The 22,079-nt window shown below is 35.7% G+C and overlaps 2 protein-coding genes and 1 pseudogene across 4 annotated transcripts in view; 2 read left to right on the top strand and 1 right to left on the bottom strand.

The window, feature by feature from the left end:
• The window catches only part of TSG101 (tumor susceptibility 101), an 84,304-nt gene that overhangs the window by 3,955 nt on the left and 58,270 nt on the right, over window positions 1-22,079 (top strand). Inside the window, exons 2-4 of one of the 2 annotated variants that reach the window (XM_077114179.1) lie at window positions 6,033-6,117; window positions 8,292-8,357; window positions 12,160-12,323. In XM_077114179.1, coding sequence (XP_076970294.1) covers window positions 6,033-6,117; window positions 8,292-8,357; window positions 12,160-12,323 — 315 coding nt within the window. The remainder of the gene's footprint in view (window positions 1-6,032; window positions 6,118-8,291; window positions 8,358-12,159; window positions 12,324-22,079) is intronic. The other variant, XM_077114181.1, reaches the window with a different exon arrangement.
• Window positions 12,330-22,075, top strand: LOC143644761 (GTP-binding nuclear protein Ran pseudogene; annotated as a pseudogene).
• The window catches only part of LDHAL6A (lactate dehydrogenase A like 6A), a 156,599-nt gene continuing 150,007 nt past the window's right edge, over window positions 15,488-22,079 (bottom strand). The window contains exons 10-11 of one of the 2 annotated variants that reach the window (XR_013156849.1): window positions 21,322-21,379; window positions 15,488-16,898 (exon numbers count right to left, since the gene is read on the bottom strand). Coding sequence is in view for 1 of the 2 variants with exons in the window: in XM_077114185.1 (XP_076970300.1) it covers window positions 21,365-21,379 (15 nt within the window). In the remaining variant the exon portion in view is untranslated. The remainder of the gene's footprint in view (window positions 16,899-21,321; window positions 21,380-22,079) is intronic. The other variant, XM_077114185.1, reaches the window with a different exon arrangement.

The following is a 22,079-nucleotide window of genomic DNA, read 5'->3' as shown; positions in this document are numbered from 1 at the left end:
TATCCTTGCTTTCCTATCCCTTGGAAAGTGTGGACCTCATTTGAAGATCACTGTTTCAGATGACACTATCACTCTTTCTTTCAGCCATCAAATTTTATTTTAAAATATCTGATTGGGGAAAAAATCATGGCTTAACAGAATTTGAAAAGCAGATTTTTAAAGATTATTTCCTGTTTCTGCATTTTGCAGAACTTGCCCATCAAATTAGATCATGCGCAAAATTAAGAGCTGTTCTAGTAGAAAAATGAGAAGAGTACATGTGATGTAGAGCTGTAGGTTGCCATCACTTTTTGTCATAAACCACCAAAAGAATTTCTATTTCTTAATGATGACTATTTTAAAAGAAAGTAAAAAATAATTTAACTTCATCAGGTAGATTTATATCAAGGGAAGAACAATTTCACTTAGAATTCCAGCCTTTTTCATATCTTGTTTAATTCCGGTTAGGATTTTGCCCTTTAGTGAGTTAGTGGAATGCAGTAGTCTCTAAACTTTTGTGATACTGTACGTCAGTAAAATTTGGAACACCCCTGAATATATGTACATTTATTTATAAATTATGAATGCGCTGTTCTGTGAACTTACTACATACATTAAAAAGCATAAAATAGAAGTTACAAAAAGGATACGATAAAGAAGAGATAGTCCTTTTAAGTATCTTGCTCATCTTAGTAGCTGCATATTATTTAGTCACTAATAGTTCAAGGTTTATACTATTTATTAGGCTTATGATTTACAATAGCATATGTAAAACTATATTTCAAATCTTGATCATTTCAAGTGCTTTTTTGCCTTTCTTGTTAGGTCTGATAAAGTTGACATTGTTTTTTTAACATCTTAATATGTCCAACAAAGAGTGTCTATTAGGAGAGAAGTTTCAGTTCTTTTTTTTTTTCTAAATGTTCTCTAGTGCTTGTATTTTTAGTACTATCTATTGTTTGCATGAATCTTTTGAAGTCACTGGCAATTTTTTTTCAAGATTAGTTTAAGTAAAGCTAGATAACTTAATCTGCAAATTTTTTAGATTAAAAGCATAAGTAGAAATTCTAATAGATTAAATCTAATAGATTAAATGCATAAATAGAAATTCTTTTACATAGCAATGGAGTATCTCAAACTTGGAAATTATAATAAATGTGGATTTTTGAATAAAGGCATGAATTTAAATAATTGCCCCTTACTAAGTGACTCTGGGCAAATCACAATCTCTTGGATTCACCTCAGTTTTTTCTGTAAGTCTCATGAGATAATACATATGAAGTACTTTGTGATCTATAAAACACTATGCAGGTGTTCATTATTATTCTCTTAGTAGTATTTGTTAGTATCTTTTCCTTTTTTTAACAAATTTGAAAACTTGCTACTACTATCATAGGCCTAGAGATGAGAGATAGTTAAGTAGTAGTCCCTTATTCAGGACAAGAATACCCAAACACTGGTTTTAAATTTTAAAAATCCAAATTTCAAAGCTTCCTTTGGAGGAACTTTCAAATTCAGAGGCAGGACATCCTTAGTAGATATTTTTATACCTCCACCTACCTCCCACCCCACTTCTTTTTACTCTAAGAACAAAAAAAAGATGGTAGGGAAGAGGTGGGAGAGTGCATTTTATCTCTCTTTTGGTTCTTGGCCTAATATCTGAAAAAACTGAGACTCCTACAGGTTTTTATTACAATTTTGAGCACAAGCATCTTTTCTGTCCTGTCCTTGAAAAAGTATGGTAGGATAGTAGAAGCAGTTTGTGGAGCTCCTTCCTCCAGTGGTGGGGGGCTAGCTTGAGGTGTTATCTTCTCACCTGGGGGTGGTCCGTTGTATGAATTGTAAGTCAAGACCCTGGATACTTGGCTGGGGGGATGGTCCTTTACACTCTATTTGATTATGAGAGCTCCACACCCACCATGGTACTCTGGGCTACCTGCCTTGGCTTAGGTTCTTCTATATATTATTACAGATAAATTAGATTAATTTTTCCTTTGCACATTATCTTAACTCCCAACTTAAGCATAACATCTTTCATTAACACCTTTCTCTGTCATCATTTTGGCAATTAAAAGATATATTTATACTATGTGAGTTCATCTTACTTTACCTAAATAACTTTCTACTTTAGAGTTTTCACACAGACAACCATCTGTATTCTTACTTTGTTTATCTATAAAATTCCTAGAGATGGAGTCACTACTAAATGGATAGAAGACTTATGACAGATTGGAGGTTGCTGTGTACCTTGCTCTGTTTTAGCTCTAGAGGCACAGGAGTGAACATAATAGACAAAATTCTAAGCTTCTGGAATTTAAATTCTCATGGAAAGAAAAAGGCAATAAACAATTCAATAAGTACATTAAATAGTATGGTGGAAAAGATTAGTACTTGGAGAAAAGTAAACCAGGATAAGGAGCTAGGGAGTACTAAGGAATGGAGATGGATGATTTGCAAAATTTATCAGAAATAGTAAAGGAAGGTATTTCTAAGAAGTGCTATTTGAGCAGAGACCTGAAAGAGCTGAGGAAGCAAACTGTTGAAAGTCTGAGGTAAAAACATTCCAAGAAGGTAAAACACAGAAAAGTGCAAAAAGCCCTGAGACAGAAGCTGCTTTTGCATGATAGAGGACAATAAAGGACGCTAAAGTGCTGGATTAGAGCCTGCAAGGGAGAAAGTAGTGGGAGGGGATCACCAGTTTTTGGACAATCTTGCAGAACAAGATCCTGTAAGGATTGGCCTTTACTTGGAGGAAGATGGGAAGTCATTGACGGTTTTAGCTTTTGACAGGATCCCTCTAGCTGCTGTGTTGAGATTAGACTATAGGGGGTTAAGAATGGCAGCAGGGACACCTAAAGAGAAGCTTTAACAATGATATAGGTGAGAAGTGAGGGTGGCTGAGACCAGGGTTGTAGCTACAAAGGTAGTAGGAAGTGACCAGATTCTGAATATATATTTTAAAGGTAGAGCTAATAGAAGTTTCTGACAGATGTGCTATAGAAGTAAAGAAAGGTATCAAGGATAACTTAAAGTTTTTTGGCCTGAGCATCTAGAAGGATGTAGATGTTGGGAGACTATAAAGTTTGGGGGAAGATCAGGAGTTCAGTTTGGGTCGTGTTAAATTTGACATTCTTTTAGATAGCCAAGTGGAGATGTAACATTGGCAATTGGATATACATATCTAGAATTCAGGGAAGAGATCCAGATTGGAAGTATTAAATTATCAGCATGTAAATGGCATGTAAAGCCACGAGAAAAGTCACCAAGGAAGTGTATGTAGATAAAGAGGGCCAAGGGCTGAGCCCTAGGATTCCATGATATTAAGTTGTTAGAAGAGAAGGAACCAGCAAAGAGACAGAGGAAGAGCATTCAGAGATAGGAAGAAAACAAGAAGTGGTGACCTGGAAATAAGTGAAGAAAATGTTTTAAAAGGAAGTAATCAACTTGGTCAAATGCTGCTGATTGGTGAAAGCTGAGAATTGGCCATTGTCTTTAGCCACGTATCAGTTATTGGTGACCTTGATAAAAGCAATTTCACTGAAGTAGTGGGAGTAAAAACCTGTCTGGGGTGAGTTTAAAGAGAATCTAGGCATTGAGCATCAGTGGTTGCTAACATCACAGAAAGAAACCTAGGTATCATGTGCTCCCTATTAGAAAAACACCATCATCTGTAAAATAATATTGTCAAAAATAAGAGAAAGAAAAGAATAAAAGAGGAAAAAGATATAATGAATATGGTCATAATCTCTAGACCTCTATAGGAAATATAGAGGACAGAGGAACATATGTATTAAATTTCACCAAAGGGATGCAGTTAGCAAAATCCAAACCATAGGAAACTCTGCAGGACAAATGAACTGATTTTTTTCAAGTAAATTTCAAGGGCAAAAATAAAGATGGGCCCATCAACTGCTGAGTATATAAATCAAATGTGATATATCCATACAGTAGAATATTTTCAACCATAAATAGGAATGAATTACTGATACATTATTAACACAGTTGAACCTTGAAAACATTATACTGAAGGAAAAAAGGTAGCCACACAGACAAAAAAATCACATGTTGTATGATTTTGTTTATTTGAAATGTCCAAATAGGCAAATCTATAGAAACAATAAATTAATGGTTGCCTAGGGCTGGGAAGGATAGGGGGAATGGGGAATGACTGCTAAAGGATATGGAGTTTCTTTTTTGGAGTGATGAATATATTCTAAATTAATTTGATGGTGATGGATGCACAACTGTGTGACTATACCAAAACCTGCTGAAATTGTAAAATTTAAATGTGCAAATTATGTAGCATGTGAATTATGTCTCAGTAAAACTGCTAACCAAAAAAGAGATGGGAGAGCAAATCTATAGATTAAAGGAGACTTAAGATTCATTTTAATAAATGGTAGTATGTGGATTTATTCCTTATATCCTTATTCAGACAAACAGTCTAAAAAAATATGACATGACACTGGACATTTGATATTAGGAAGTAGTGATTTTTTTTAGGGATGATAATATTTTTTCAGGTACTTTTAAAAGATATCTACTGAAATATATACCTATGGATCATAGAATATGAGGTTACAATATCTTTAGAATAATAAGGAGGAGGAAAAAGTAGATGGGTTTATAGATAAAATAAAATTGGCTATGACTTGAAGTTGAGGGAGGGATACATAGGGGGTTCATTATACAATTCTGCCTACTTTTGGATAAGTTTAAAATTCCCATAATAAACATTTTTTAAAAAGAAATAGGAATAGAGCAGTGAAAGACAGCAAATGTAGGTAGCTCCTTGCTTTTTTTTTTTTCTGGCTATAAAGGGGAATGGAAAAAATGTGGTGACTTGAGAGGGAAAGAGGCCAGGAAGATATTTGTCTGAATAAGATAGGAGAAATAAGAATATGTTTATATGCTAGTAGGACTGATTCCCATAAGGTTAAAAAATTGGTATTGTAGAAAAAAGTGGGGTAAGAAGTACTTGAGATGCTTTTAAATAGACCTCCTAGATTTATTCCCTAATATTGTATTTTCCCCTGTGTTGTCTATCATTTTGCCTTTTCAGGTCTCTGTGAGGTTTTTTTACTTTAATGCTTCTATTTAATGTTTTAAATTAATTTTCTCTCCATTTTCTTATATCCAAGAATTTCTTGTTCTGTAAATGTTCTTGTTTCATGATACAGTATTAATTCTTCTCTTTGAAGTTATTAATACTAATTGTTTTTCAAGTGTTCTGCTCCTTAGATTACCTGTTTTACTTCTGAGTCCCTTCTTTACTCTTTGTTTTGGTCTGTCAGAGAAAAGCACTAAACGCAGATTGAAAGCTTTGTATGCCTGGATGGAGTTTGTCAACTGATGAGTTTCAGTGCATGGTAATCAGATGGGGTTCTCCAATCTCCTGATCTCTTGATCTCTTGCTGGGTGTGTGTAATCAGGGTCATTATTTTTCTGGGATTGGAGTGGTACAAGGTGGCAATATTAAAATACAAGACAGCAAATGATAAAGTCCAAAATAATTGGCATTGACAATAAATGCTGCAATTTGAAGGTCTGGGAGAGATCATTTGAGGACAGAGGATTTAACAGGAGGGAGACATAAGCTAAATCTTTGAGAATAATTTAAGATTTGGTTTATTGGATGGCCTGTTCAGTTAGGCAGAAGAGATAGAAATGGAGGTTAGTAATTTCAGGTTAGGATTCAAATAGATGGCAGGAGAGAAAGCTATTGAGATTCTTTGGGACTAAGGTCCAAGTGTTAATAATCCAGTGAAAGAAAGAAAAGAAGGAGTGAAAGAAAGGAAGGGAGGGAGGTAGGGTACATGTGGCAAAATATCAAAAGGTGATGATCTGGGTACCTGGCAGGGGGCGGGTAGGTAGGAGTTCTCTCTGTGGGTTTTGTATTATTTTTATAGCTGTCCTGTAAGTCTGAAATTATTTCAAAATTAAAAAAAAATTAGAAGAGTGCTGTGAAAAAAAGATTTTTTTAAGGAAATTAATCTGGCAGTAAAATATGTGTGGTTTTTTAAGTTAAATTTTTGTGTGATTTTGCTTTTCAGTACAAATACAGAGACCTAACTGTTCGTGAAACTGTCAGTGTTATTACTCTATACAAAGACCTCAAACCTGTATTGGATTCTTATGGTGAGTTTATGAATAAAAAATATCAGTTACTGTGCTTTGAGTTTACTCTTTTTGCTAATGGCTATGGGTTTCCATTTTCCTTTTTAGTTTGTTGGTTTCACAGTTGTAAGACTGAGCTTCCTCCCAATGAGAGTTTTTACTCTAGAGGAAATTACAAGATGAAATATCTTTTGTTTTCAGGTTTTTAAAAATACCCTAGGGCAGTGCGATGGTGGTTCAGTGGCAGAGTTCTCGCCTGCCATGCCAGAGACCCGGGTTTCATTCCCAGTGCCTGCCCATGCGGAAAAAAAAGTACCCTAACATAGAACTATGCAAATTTAGTCCTAGAGAGGATATTAAAGATAGTTTAATGCAGCATATCCCAGAATATTAAACACAGATCCCTAGTTGTGAAGAATGCTGCTTGGGAGAAAAAGTTCTGTACTTAAGTTTGAGCAATTGTGATTTAAAATTAAATAGGTTTATTCGCAGCAAGATTTCTAAGCCTATAATATAGTAATATGTTGTGCATCACCAAGAGGGAAGAGAAGAATGTTTATAGATTATTGTAAAGTTACTTAGCTGTTGATGCCTTTTTCTCTCCAGAGCATCTCTATATTTTCAGGAACAGATTTTATGAAGCTATACTCCGGACAGATTTTATGAAGCTATAATCCGGACGATCCCTTTCATTTTATAGATGAAGAAAACATTTTCTAATGTGGTTGTTAATTCTGTGGGGTGGGCAGTTGACAGTTTGTGTCCAGTTTTATATAAGACAAAATAAGGTTGGGATTTAAATAATAAATGGCAATACCTAAAACTGTTTTGTTTTTTTTTAAAGTCTTTCATATCCATAGCAAGTGTAACATAATCCCTTTAACTGTCTTGAACCAATATGAGATCCTTGACACTGAGGGCAGGGGACTGAATTTAATTTTCTTTTATATATATATATTTTTTAATTTTTGTTTTGTTTTGGGGGAACTGAATTTAATAATTGAAACTAATACTCTATACTCCCCCTACTCCTAGGGCCTTGAAAATATTAAGAGCTTGGTGTAGAGAGGTGAGAAGCAATAGAGGGACAATCAAACCTGCATTTCCTGAACAACAAACACATGAAACAGAAGCCTTCTTCCAAACTTAGGGCATGATTCCCCCTTATTTCAACCCATTTTATACCCATCCACATTGTTAAATTAGAATAAAATTTATATTATAGTATGATGTTTAGAGTTCACAGAAAAACTCATATTTACCAGAATTAGAGTTAATGAAAAGATTGCTCAGCGGGGAAAAAAAGTGACCAGAGCTAGAACTTTACCGTAAGTGTATGGTTTTATTGTGTGCTGAAAGAATAAATGTGTCGACTAAAACTGACAAAGATTCCAACATCATTGAACAGATCATGTCTAGCTTTGTATAACTAGACCAGTCTAAACCATTGTTATCAAAATCTGCTTTAAGGATAAAGAAAGCTGTAATTCAATTAAGATGGTGAAGGAAAAAAAAGCACAAAATCAGAATAGAATTACAGCATACTTTACAGTCATTAACAGTAACTAAAAGAACCAGAGACCAACAGTGTAGCAGTATGTTCTGTGCTGCCCACTACAACTTTTTCCCTATGTGTTATAGTGTTAATTCCAAATCATTGTTACAAATAATAGCAATCCATATAATACAAATTATGTGACTTAACTGATCAGTCAATTGTAGATAGAAAAATGTGTAATATAAGAAATGCTTGTGTTAAAAGATGTCTGTATTTTATTTTCTGGGCACTTTTTTTTTACTTTAATACTGTGTTTCATACAAATGACTGAGTAGGCATAAAGGTCTGGATAACCTCATTTAATGATGTCAGGCTAACATTTAGAATGGTATTGTTTGATGGTGATTTTTAATAATTTTATAATCATGTTTGTTGGGGTCTCAGAGCTCATATATACTGGAATGGTAGCATTCACATCCATTTTTCCAAGTAACTCAAAGCATCTTTTCTTTACTTATTCAAAAGCCAACCCCATTGAGTGAATCAAAAAGGATACTTTGTTATTAGACAGAATGTACGATATGTCACGTTAGTCCCTTTTAAGGATGATAATGATTTTTAATGTTTCTGAAAGAATAACTTATATAGGAGTATCTTTGAAAAGGCTTATGACTAAATAGTTGTTCTTTCCTTTCAGTTTTTAATAATGGCAGTTCCAAGGAGCTAATGAACCTCACTGGAACAATTCCTGTGCCTTATAGAGGTAAATGTGTTATGTCATTTATGTTTCCAGTACAAATGCATTTTCTTTTACATAACAATATTTATCAAAGAGTTATAAGTAAATTAAACCTACTTTCTAATGGCTCTCATGATGATTCAGAGATTATAACTAATACTTTATCTTCATTTGGTAGCAGTACCTAACATTGGCAGCTTTTTTCCCCTTCCTTACCAAGATTATGGTAAATCAACAACAATAAATTATTAATTTATTAATAATTATATTATTAATGTAATATTAATTATATTAAAATAATAATATTATAAATAATATAATAAATACCTAAGTACACTGGAGGAGTTTGATGTTTCATAGAATCAGAGACTCTTAGAATTTGAAAGGAACCTGAAATGCCTTCTAGTTCAGCCTCCAACCCCATTCAGACTTTTCTGGCATTGGGAAGCTATGTATTATAGAAATCTTTTTTTTTTTTTTTTGGCATGGGCAGGCCTGGGACTCGAACCTGGATCTCCAGCATGGCAGTTGAGAATTCTGCCACTGAGCCACCGTTGCACCACCCTTTTTTTTTTTGTTGTTTAGCTTTTTGTTTGGCTTTTCATTTGTTTGTTTGGGAAATGCATAGGCCAGGAATCGAACCAGGATCTCGCATATGGCAGGCGAGAATTCTACCACTGAACTATCCTTGCACCCCCCCCCCCAAGGAAAGCTATATATTATAGAAGCTTGAAAGTCAAGATATTGTTAGGTTTGAGCTGTCATTTACTAGTTTTGTGACCATGGTCATGTATGACATTTGAATAATAATAGCTAACTCAGAGAACATGAGAATTTATTGAGATAATGTGTGCAAAGGACTTGGTACAGTGTCTGGTGTATAATAAGCAGTCAACAAAAAGTAGTTGTGCCAGTTTGAATCTGTTATTTACTCCAGAAAAGCCAAGTTCTTTCACCCTCATTTCAGTATTGTTGGGTTCGGAGCTTTCTGATCTCCATCCATGGAGATGTGTCTCCACCCATTCAAGGTGGGGTTGCTTACTGGAGACCTTTAAGAGGAAACCATTTTGGAAAAAGCTACAGAGCCCACACAGCCAGAGACCTTTGAAGATGAAGAAGGAAAATGCCCCCAGGGGAGCTTCGTGAAACAAGAAGCCTGGAGAGAAAGCTACCAGATGTCACCATGGTCGCCATGTGCCTTTCCAGTTGAGAGAAAAACGCTGAACATCATTGGCCTTCTTGAACCAAGGTGTCTTTCCCTGGATGCCTTAGATTGGATATGTTGCTTTAATTTGGACATTGTCATGGCCTTAGAACTGCCAGTTTGCAATTTATTAAATTCTTCTTTTTAAAAGGCGTTCTGTTTCTGGTATATCACATTCTGGAAGCTTGCAAACTAAAACAGATTTTGGTACCAGAGAAGTGATGTGCTGCTGCAATTTGCAAATAACAAACATGTTGGAACCATTTTTTAAATGGATAAGGGATTCCGGAAGAGTTGTGAAGAGCTTAATAGAGAAGGCCTAGAATGCTTTGAAGAGACTGTTGGTGGAAATGTGGACTCTAAAGCTACCTCTGATGATGAGGCTCTAGAAAGAAATGAGGCATGTCTTATTGCAAACTGGGAGGAAGACAATTCTTGTTTTAAAGTAGCAGATAATCTGGCAAAACTGACTAGTGGCTTTGGCTGATAGGCATATTTTAAAAGCCATGAACTTTGATATTTAGCACAAGAGAGTTCCAGAGTGATTGTGGAAAGTGCAGCCTGGTTTCTCCTTGCAGCTTATAGTGAAATACAACAGAAAAGAGATAAGCTGAGAACTGAACTCTTGGGTATAAAGAAATCAGAAATTGATGGCCTGGAAAATTCTGGGCTTCCAGAAAGGGAAACCCCAGAGAATAGTGCCCCACATGAGGATTTAACCAAACATGGAACCAGTCAGCCATTTCAGAAAAAGCCAGGATTGGAAATGGAGTTATCCAGGAAGGTCTTGTGGAAACTCCTGTTGTCTGATGGGCATGTCTGAGCATATTGCATAGAATGCCAACAAGAGTGTTGTGGAATCTGTATAAACGGAACCACTGCCAGTCTGGACTGAAAGGCTTAGAAAAGGACAAGGTGAAGGTAAAATGTCTTCAGAGGTAGAACCATGGAGGCTGAGGTCTGAAGTCAAGAAACCTCTGTCTAGGAGAACAGACCCAACTAAGTACTTGGAAAGAATGAGTTTGCCCCAAAGGCAGAGGGTAGGCCTTACACCTCATTGCAGTGGAAGAGTTGTGCCATCTCAGGCCTTGGAAAGGGTGGAGCACATTCCTTGGGGACGGGGGAGAGCCTGGCTGCCACCACATGGAGGGATTCAAGTGTGTGCCCCAATATGGCAGAGAGCACAGGTGCAGCCCTGATGCCTGGAGAGGGTGGTGCCAAGGAAAAGGTGGTTTCCCCAGTGTTCTCCAAGGTTGCATTCAGAGAGAGGTGGGTCACTGTGTAAGCCCTTGGAAAGGGTGGGGCTGTCGCTTTCTAAAACCCCAAAGATAAATGACTTTGAAATTTAATGGAATTTGCCCCACAGGTTTTCGAAATTGCTTAGGTCCAGTGACCCCTGTATTCCTTCCAATTTCTCCCTATGGAAATGGGGGTATTTATCCTAAGATTGTCCTTCCTTTGTATGTTGGCAGCAAATAACTTGTTCCCAAGTTTTATAGGTCCAGAGCCAGAAGAAAATTTTTGCTTTAGGGCAGACCATGCCTGTAGCTGACTTTGATAAGATTTTGTACCGCTTCTGACTTTGTATTGTATTTGTTATTGTTACTGAAATGGTTTACGGCTTTCTGATATTGTTATGAAATGAGTGCATTTTGCATTTGGAAAGAACATGCCTTTTTGGGGTCCAAAAGGGTGAAATGTGCCAGTTTGAATCTGTTGTGTACCCCCAGAAAAGCCAAGTTCTTTCATCCTCATTCAGTATTTTTGGGTGGGAACTTTCTGATTGTTTCCACGGAGATGCGACCCACCCAATTGTGGGTGGTAACTTTTGATTAGGTGGGTTCCATGGAGATGTGTCTCCACCCATTCAAGGTGGGGTTGCTTACTGGAGACCTTTAAGAGGGACCTTTGGATATGAAGAAGGAAAATGCCCCCAGGGGAGCTTCATGAAACAAGAAGCCCGGAGAGAAAGTTAGCAGATGTCACCATGATTACCATGTGCCTTTCCAGTTGAGAGAGAAACCCTGAACATCATTGGCCTTCTTGAACCAAGGTATCTTTCCCTGGATGCCTTAGATTGAGCATTTTGCTTTAATTTGGATTGCTTTTTGGTATGGCACCTTAATCCATGGTCTTCCTTCCTTATATATCCCTTTCCAGCTAACCTTTTTTTTTTTTACCATCAAAAATGGACATCTTGATATTGTGAATTACTGATTATCTATGTTAATGTTTTATTTCGTTTGCTAATTTTTTTTAAATTAATAAATAAATTTTAAAAAAAATGGATATCTTAGTTCCCAGTTATCCTTTTTAACAAACATGACAGAAGTCAAATATCAAAGAATGGATTAGGCCAAAAGATAATTCTAGGTGATGTTTTGACAGCTACATGCAGCCACTGGCAAAGTAGTGATTAATTAGCTTTGAATTATGCTGATGTATTTTACAGCTGAAAACTTGAGAAACTGATCTCAAATAGAACTTTGAAACAGGAGAATATTATGCTCTAAAATATTTGTGCATTTTTTTAAGTATTGCTTAGTCATAACTCTCTCTAACCTATTAAGCTACTATGGAAAAATAAAAATAGAGTAACTGAAGTTTTTCTTTCTCTCTTAGGTAATACATACAATATTCCAATATGCCTGTGGTTGCTGGATACATACCCATATAATCCCCCTATTTGTTTTGTTAAGCCTACTAGTTCAATGACTATTAAAACAGGAAAGCATGTTGATGCAAATGGGAAGATATATCTTCCTTATCTACATGAATGGAAACATGTAAGTATTAACAGTGCTCTATTAATTGGTTGAATTATGAAATATATTTTCATCACTAGCATCTGCTTTTTATAACACTCAAGAAAAATTCTAAGATAAGTTTAGATAAGGGACTGATCACTGAGCTGAGGGTAACAACAAAAGGCTCACTAAAAGAAATATATCATATACCTGCATAGAGGATCATAATTTACAAAATACTGGAATTCACTATTTTATTCACTTGAGCTGAACCTTTATTAGTAGATAGGAATCACATAAATGAGATTGCATTAAAAAGATAGCATACTGGTAGGATATATTTGTGGAGCTGTTCAAATCTCATTACTCAAAGGGTTCCTACCAAGAACCAGTAGTAGAAGGGAGCTTCTCTTTCTGGCTCTGATGATCTAGTTTGTAGAAACCAGTGTTCTTACCACAAATACCTGGAAAAGTTAGACAAGATGCAAACAGCATCTACTGGAAGATTTTGGAGAGCTGTTGAGGCAATCAGGACTTGAATGGCCAGGATCTTACAGAGAAGAGAACTGCAAATTGATGAGTGTACATTCTGTGTACTCATTCTTGGTGCAGGGTGAGAGGCTGTGAAACTGGGCAGAGAACCTTAGCTAAGAGGCAGAGAAGCCTGCAGAGTTTGTAACAGCTTCACAAGGCTGAAAAAGTAAAAACTGCTGTTCTGCCTGCCACAGCAATCAGACATTAGGAGCCAAGATTTGGGAGAGAAGGGAGCCACAAAGAAATGAGACAGATAATCTTGAGTTTTCCCTTAAAGGGATGTGCAGAATTCCCAAGCTTCAAGGACAAGAGGCTAAGAAGCTAAATAGCCTCTGAAAAACACAGCCAAACTTTCCGCAGTCTCCAGTTGAGGAGGCGGTTGGGATTGAGGGCCTCAGTGAGGAGGAGGGGTACAAGTAAACATCCCAGGCTTTTGGTTAACACCACCTGAGGAAGACACCCTAGAAATGGACATGCAGGATTAGAATGAGCCTTACAAACCCAGCCTTAAATCATCCCAGTCCTTGATAATGTTAAGGTGATCCTCACTCTTATCTGCTTGCCACAGGATAACAGTGGGCTCTTGCTAGAAGAAGATAACATAGAGCCTGTATAATTTTTTTGTGAACAATGTCCAGCATGCAGTTATTATTACCAAGCATACCAAGAGAATAAAAGTCAGTGGAAAGAGACATACACAGGTGACACAGGTATTAGACATACTTTAATACTTTAAAATCACTGTTATTAATATGTTCAAAACAATAGATCACAAGATACAGAATTGTATTAAGTAAGAAGGAACTGAGTAGCTCAGTCAGACAGGGGATAGAGACTCTTCTGGAAGAACCATTGTGATGGCTGCCCAAGGAGAACCCCCAGTTCAGTTTAAACTTGTATTGGTTGGCAGTGGTGGTACTGGAAAAACTACTTTTGTAAAATGTCATTTGACTGGTGAATTTGAGAAGTATGGAGCCACCTTGGGCCTTGAGGTCCATCCTCTTGTATTCCATACCAACAGAGGACCTATAAAATTCGATGTATGGGCTACCACAAGTCAGGAGAAATTTGGTAGACTGAGAAATTACTATAACATCGAAGCCCAGTATGTCATTATAATGTTTGATGTAACATTAAGAGTTACTTACAAAATTGTGCCTAACTATCGTAGAGATCTGGTACAAATGTGTGAAAACATCCCCACTGTGTTGTGTGGCAACAAAGTGGATATTAAGGACAGGAAAGTTAAGACAAAATCCATTGTCTTCTGCTGAAAGAAGAATCTTCAGTACTATGACATTTCTACCAAAAGTAACTACAACTTTGAAAAACCTTTTGTTTGGCTTGCTAGAAAACTAATGGACAACCTAATTTGGAGTTTGTTGACATGCTTGCTCTTGCCCTACCAGAGGTTGTCCTGGACCCAGCTTTGGCAGCACAGTATGAACATGACTGTTGCTCATGACAGCAGCTCTGCCAGATGAGAATGAACCTGTGAGAAAAGGAAACTGGAGCCTAGCATCAGAAGTCTAGTTATATAGCAACTGTCCTGTGATGTCAATGGTGCAGTGTGTTTGCCACTTTATTATATAGTTAAGCAAAATATGCTTAATCTTTGGGATGCCGAAGGAGATGAATGAACTTCAGAGCAAATGTGGCAGTTAAAAAAAAAACTTTCATTTTTTGCATCTACATATTTAGCTGTTTTGGAACACAATTGTTTCCTTTTTTGAGTTTCAAGTACAGTATTGCTACAGTCTCATCACACATATTCAGTGGTGAAGTCTTGTTGTCATTCCCATTCCTTTTCATTTAGAATCAGAATAAAGTTGTATTTCAAATAAAAAAAAGGAACCAAGTAGAAAAACTATAATAAAAGAAATTAAAACTTGATAGATTTAGTAGCAGACCAGACTTAGCAGAATAGAGAAGTAATGAATAGATAGGTGAGTACTTTATGTTTTTTAATGCTGTTTGACCTAAAAATAAACTCAGCAAAAGATGCATATTTTATGGAGTCCTTTATGGAAAAAATTTTAAACCTTATTAAAAGACATTAAAGAAGACCTCAGTTGAAGAAGAGAGAATGTTATTCATGGATTAGAAGGCTCGATAGTATAAAATGTTGATTCTCTACCAACTGATCTATATCCTAATAGAGTTTTTGTTTGTATATATGTTTTATGAACTTGACAAGTTAAATCTAAAATTTATATGAAAATGCAAAAGATTGAAAATAGGTAAGGTACTCCCTAAGAAGAATAATGTATAAGAGTCTTGCCCTTTGGATAATGAAATTATTATAAAACTAGTAATTAAGATAGTATGGAATTGTCACAGGGATAGACAAATGCATAGGTGAAACATAACCCAGAAAAAAAATACACTACTTACGAGTACTCCATATATAACAGTTATTTTATAGCAGTTCAGTGTGGATAGAATTAACTTTTCAATATGGTATTGGAAAGGTTGGATCCTCGCTCATTAAGACTTTTAGAAGATGATATAGGAGACTATCTTCATCATCTTGTTAATGGGTGAAGATTTTTTTTAACAACCACACAAAATACTATAATAAAGGAAAAAAAATGATAATTTTACCTTGAATTTATACTCTTCATAAAAGACACATTCAAGTGTAAAAAGACTTAACTACAAACTGGCAGAATATATTTGTAATACTTACAGCCTAGTACAGTATCCAGAATATATAAATAACTTTTGTGAAGCATTAAGAGAAGAAAACCCAGTAGAAAAATAGGTGAGAGCCTCGAACAACTACTAAGGTAAATGTAAAATTGCTATAGCCACTTTGGAAACCAGTTTGGTATTACCTAGTAAAGTTCTAACTGCATACTCCCTGAGATCTAGCAATTCCACTTGTTGGTGTATATACTAAAGCAGAATTTCTTAGCCTCAGTGCTAGTGACATTATAGGTTGGATGATTCCTTATTGTGGGAAGGCTGTCCTGTCCATTGAAGGATGTTTAGCATCTCTGGCCTATACCTGCTACCTGCCAGTAGTGCACGCCCGTGTGCACATACACACACTCACACACACACACACAGTTTTACAACCAAAAATGTTTCTAGACATTTCCACATATCTCCTATATGGCAAAAATATCACCCCTCAGATGAGAACCACTGAACTACGGTAACCCTTGCATATATATGCTAGGAAACAACAAGAATTGTTCATAGCAGCATAATTTAATAGCTAAAGACTGAAAACAACCCAGATGATCAGCAGCATCAGGAAAATAAACGAATAAGTTATATGTTCGTTCATGGAACATGAGCCAGCAGTGAAAATGAATTAAGTATAACTATACTCTATGACAGGAAACAAACATTGCTAAACAAGTTAAACAAGTCACAGAATAATACAGAGTTTGATTCTGTTTGTATAAAAGTTCAAAACAGGCAAAACCAGCATTACACTGTTTAGGAAATCTTTCATAGGGAGTATATGTAAAGCAAAGGAATGATTATCCATTTAGTTAAGAAGCTGTTACCTCTCAGTAGAAGAGGTAAGGTGAAGAAGATGAATCAGAGAGGGAAACCTGAGGCAATTCTAAATTACTGGCAATCTTCTATTTCTTGGGTGGTAGATATACTTGTATTTTCCTTATTGTTATTCTTTAAAATGTACATATGTTTTTAACATTCTGATATGTATGACATATTTCACAAATCCTACAAAAAAGATATAATTGTGACTAAGCTTGGTATGGTAGACGAGGTGATTGTGTGAAGGATGCTGAATTGCAGGCTAGGACTTTGTCCTTCGGTAAGTAGTTGGGACTGCTTTATATTTTTTGAACAAGAGTAATATAAACAGTGATTGTCAGGCATACTGGTTATCTATTAGTTAAGGTAATGCTAGCTAATTGTTTAGCTGCTCTAAAATATAAACCCTAAAATGTTAGAGTTTTAACACTGTAGAAATTTATTTCTTGCCCATGTAACAGTCCAATTTGCATGTTTTTCAATGGCAACAGCTCTTCTCCACTTGGTTCTTTAAGGATTCAGACTCCAGTTTCTGCTGTCTCCATTTCCCAGGACTCCAGTTTCCTGTATCAAGAAAGAAAGGGAAAGAGAAAGTGATAAAGAAATGCCCCCTTTTTACTGACCTTAGCCTGGAAGTTAAACACATCACTTCTGCTTATGTTCCTTTGATAAGAACTAGTTCCAAGAAGGGCTGACAAATATAGTCCCTGCCTGTGCTGGTTTGAAACTGTTATGTACTCCATAAAAACCATGTTCTTCTAATCCAGTCTTGTGGGGCAACCTTTTGTTTGGGTGGAAACTTTTAATTAGGTGGTTTCCATGGAGATGTGACCCACCCAGTTCTAAGTGGGGCCTTTTGATTGGGTTGTTTCCATGGGGTTGTGACCCATCCTATCCAAAGTGGTTCTTAATCCTCTTACTGGAGCCCTCTATGAAGACAATAAAAGGCAGAACACAGAGAGCTCAGAGCCAAGAGGGGGCAGAGACGAGAACAAGAGACACAGATGTTTGAAGATGCTAAGCTAAAAGATGAAACCCAGTTTGTCCTGGGGACTCGAAGTGAGGACCCACAGATGCTCAGAGAGAAAGAGACTGGAATCAGAAGCTGAAAGCAATGAACCAGGAGCAAGAATCAGTAAACGAGGCCTTGTGCCTTCCCAGCTGACAGAGGTGATCCAGGTGCTAGTGGCTTTTCTTCAAAGTCAAGGTATCTTCCTTTGGATGCCTTAATTTAGACGTTTTCACAGCCTTAGAACTATAATTTTGTAATCTAATAAATTCCCTTTGTAAAAGCAAATCCATTTCTGGTGTATTGTATTCTGGCAGCTTTAGCAAACTGAAGCACTGCCTAAACATCTAATTTTTATCAGCAACTCCCTTATGAAAGGGAGAATTTTCATAGAAAACCATCTCAGTCATAATAGGTAAGTAAACTGAAAGCCACTTAGGCTTTTGCAGTAATCGAGCATGACATAGGACATGAACTGTGGATGTTGTCCTTTGTCTTGATCTTACCATTTAAATTGCTTATTAATCCTAATCATGAATATCTTTCATATACTGCTTAGAATGTAAAATCTGAGCTTTTTTAAATTTGAAGGATTTTAAATGGAAAAGCAGATCTATGAAGGTCTTAACCTCTTTCAGTTGACCCTTAGGTATCTGAGTACAAATAAACTGCTGCAATACTTTGGCTACTTTTTACATATCCTGTAATAACTTAGTCACCAAGTCATTTTGAATTAGTTTGAATTCATGACCTGTTGTTGATTTATTATAAGCTTGGGAGTAGATATTAAAAGTTAGATTAATTTTCTTTCCTCCAAAAAATTTAGCATGAAAGGAATGGCACAATGAAGAATTAAAACTTGTCCTGAAAAGACTGTGGTTATAAGAATGCATGTATACAAAATCACTAATGTTTTTATACCCTCGTAATGGGCAATCTCAGGAGGAAATCAAGAAAAAATTCTATTACAGTAGCACCTAAAAGAATCAGATATCTAGGAATAAATTTGACCAAGGATGTAAAGGACCTTATACAAAAAACTACAAAACATTGCTAAAAGAAATCTAAGAAGACCTAAATAAATGGAAGGACATTCTGTGTTCATGGATTGGAAGATTAAATACAGTTGTCAGTTCTACCCAAATTAATTTACGTATTCAGTGCAATCCCAATCAAAATTCCAGCAGCCTGCTTTAAAGAAAGGGAAAAGCCATTCGTCAAATTTATCTGGAAAGGCAAGGGGCCCCAAGTAGCCAAAAACATCTTGAAAAAGAAGAATGAAGTCTGAGGACTCACACTGCCTGACTTGAAAACATGTTACTAAGCTGCAGTGGTCAATACAGCATGGTACTGGCATAAAAATAGACATATTCATCAACAGAACTGAATTGAGAATTTAGAAATAGACCCACACATTTATGATCAATTGATACTCCACAAGGCTACCAAGTTCACTAAACTGGGACAGAACAGCCTCTTGAACCAAACAGTGCTTGGAAAACTATATCTATATCCAAAAGAATGAAGGAGGACCCCTATCTCACACCTTATTAAAAAATTAACTCAAAATGGATCAGAGGCCTAAATATAAGACACAGAACCATAAAACTGCTAGAAGAATATGTAGGGAAGATCTTGTAGTAGATGGTGGTTTCTTAGACCTCACACTTAAAGCACAAGCAGTGAAATAAAAAATAGATAAATGGGACCTCCTCAAAACTGAATACTTTTGTGCATCAAAGGACATTGTCAGAAGGGTGAAAAGACAGCCCACTCAATGGGAGAAAATATTTGGAAACCATATATCTGGAAAGGGTTTAATATACAGAATAGATGAAGAAATCCTACAACTGAACAACAAGAAGACAATATAATTAAAAAGTGGGCAAAAGACTTGAATAGACATTTTTCCAAAGAAGGAATACAAATGACTAAAAAAGCACGTGAAAAGATGCTCAACATCACTAGCTATTAGGGAAATTAAATCAGACCCATAATGAGATATCTCATACTTACTAGAATAGCCACTATTAAACAAACAGAAAACAGTTGTTAGGATGTGGAAAATTAGGAACACTTACTCATTGTGGGTGGAAATGTAAAATGATACAGCTGCTGTGAAAAACATTTTGGCTGCTCCTCAAGAAGCTAAGTATAGAACTACCATATGACCCAGCAATCCCATTACTAGGTATATACTCAGGAAAACTGAAAGCACAAACTCAAACAGGTATTTTCACACTGATGTTCATAGCAGCATTATTCATGATTGTCAAAGATGGAGGCAACCCAAGTGTCTGTCAACCAGTGAACAGATAAAATGTGGTGTATACATATGATAGAATATTATTCATCAGTAAGAAGGAATGAAGTCCTGAAGTATGCAACAACATGGATGAACCTTGAGGACATTATATTGTGAAATAAGTCACAGAAGGACATATATTGTGTGATCTCATGAATATGAACTAATTATAATTTAACTCATAGAGTTAAAAGCTACACTATACCAGGAGAAAGAATAATGGTATAGAATGGGGAGCAAATGCTTAATATGTGCAGAATTTTTAACTAAGTTGAATTTAAATGTTTGGAAATGGATAGAAGTAATGGTAGCTCATGATGGTGACTGTAATTAACAACACTGAATTATGCGTGTGATTGTGGTTGAGAGGGGAAGTTTAGAGTTGTCTGTGTCACTAGAAGGACAGCTGAAGGATAAAACATGGGATTGTAAAATGCAGTGAACCATTATTATGATTAATAGTACTAATATAAAAGTGTTCTTTCATGAACTAGAACAAGTGTACTTCACTATTATGAGGTGTTAATAATAGAGTGGTGAGTGGTATATGAGAAAAAATGTACCTAATGCAAACTATGGATTATAGTTAACAGAAATATTTTAATATTCTTTCATCAACAGTAACAAATGTAACACACCAATCCTAAAGAGGAATAAGGAGTGTGGGATGTTTCTTGTTTGTTTAGTTGGTTGATTTGGGGGTGGGGAGTAATGAAAGTTCTTTAAGTGTGGTGATAAATACACAACTCTGTTATGAGACTATGAACATTGATTTTATACTTTGGATGGATTCTATGGTTTGTGAATATATCTCAGAACTACTTTTAAAAAAAAGAATGCATGAATAAAACACTAATTCATGCTATAACATGGATGAGCCTTGAAAGCATTATGCTATGTAAAAGAAACCAGACTTACAAGGCAACCTATTGTCTGATATCCAATTATATGAAATATCCAGAATAAGTCATTCTGTAGAGACAGATAGTAATTAGTAGTTGCCAAAGACTGGCTGGGGAGAAGGGTAAATGAGGAGAGACTACAAACAGATATGGAATTTTTTTAGGGTGATGACAATAATCTGTATTTAAATAGTGATGATTGTTGCATAACTTTGTGATTATACTAAAAACTACTGATCTGTACTTTTTTTTTCTGACTGCTCTGCAAAATCCTAAGGCAGAGCATCCAAAAATTATATATTAAGAATGAATGTTTCTTTCTTGTAATATTTCAATTTTTTTTTTGTACATTTTAAAAGGGTGAATTTTATGGTATGTGAATTAGAAATGTATGCGGTTATGAGTAAGTTTGGGAGTTGTGTTCCTGGACAAAAAAAATTGATGAGGTAAAAGTCTGTAGTCTCAGTGGCCAAGCTTTCACCAGCCACCACCCCCAGCCCACACCCCTTGGTACTGTGTAGTTCTTGTCTATCCTAACCCTTTATTTTCAGCATATAAATCCACAAGCAAACATAAGAAAGATACTGGAATGGTGGTATCAGTATGTTCTCACAGGAAGCTTTGGAAAATGTCAGTTATATTGTCTTCCATAAATTGGGACAAAATTGAACAAACAATAGTTGTTTGGTGCTTTGGAAAAGTGAAAACTGCTAGTGAATTCTTCTGTCAGAAGAAGAGAAGTTGAGGCCATTACAGATGATTGAGACTTACCTCTTGTTATGAAGATGTTTGGCTGATCAAGATAATTAATTCTTCAGAATCTGATGAACTAATTAATGAAGAAGAATATAATATATAAAATACATTAACAAGTGAAAATGGAGCTATCAAATAAGCCAGTCTGAACAACTTTGTCTAGCATAGCTTATCTTAAATTAGTGGTTCATAGATATTGAAAAAGAAAATTAAGGAATCCTTATGAGAAAACAGGTACTGTCTTTGTTATTATGCTATTAGAAGGAAAGATCCTTTGACAATTTTATCTTTCTACAACAGCCAAGTGATTTCTAAACTGGAGTCTACCTAAAGACTCTAAGAACATGTATTTTTAAGGTAACACTGTTATCTGTTTAAGGCTTTAAATGATAGCTTACTTCTATCCTTGAATTTATACCAGTGTACTTAATTTGTTTATCTGTTACAATATACAAATGTATATACAGATGTATATTTGTTAATTTCGAAATAAAATAAGTTGCCTGGCATCAAATGAAGAAAAATACTATCTAAATTTTGTAATATATTGCTTTGGCTAGTGGTATTTTTATATAAACAAAGCAACAGCCTTGCCCCACATAATTTAATAATTACCACCTAACTTCTCTATTAAAATTAATCAGATGAGATTTTCATGATTGGGGCCCTACAAAGAAAATTATCAAGTTGAATTAAAAGTGATGAAAAATGGCCAAACTTTTCCTCTTTGCAGAAGAGTAGATCTATAGCTGACTTGAGTTGTTTTCCTTTTT

Source organism: Tamandua tetradactyla, chromosome 8 (assembly GCF_023851605.1).
Source record: "Tamandua tetradactyla isolate mTamTet1 chromosome 8, mTamTet1.pri, whole genome shotgun sequence".
Lineage (NCBI taxonomy): Eukaryota > Metazoa > Chordata > Mammalia > Pilosa > Myrmecophagidae > Tamandua > Tamandua tetradactyla.
The sequence above is the reverse complement of the archived record's forward strand: the minus strand, read 5'-3'. Positions and strand labels throughout refer to the sequence as shown.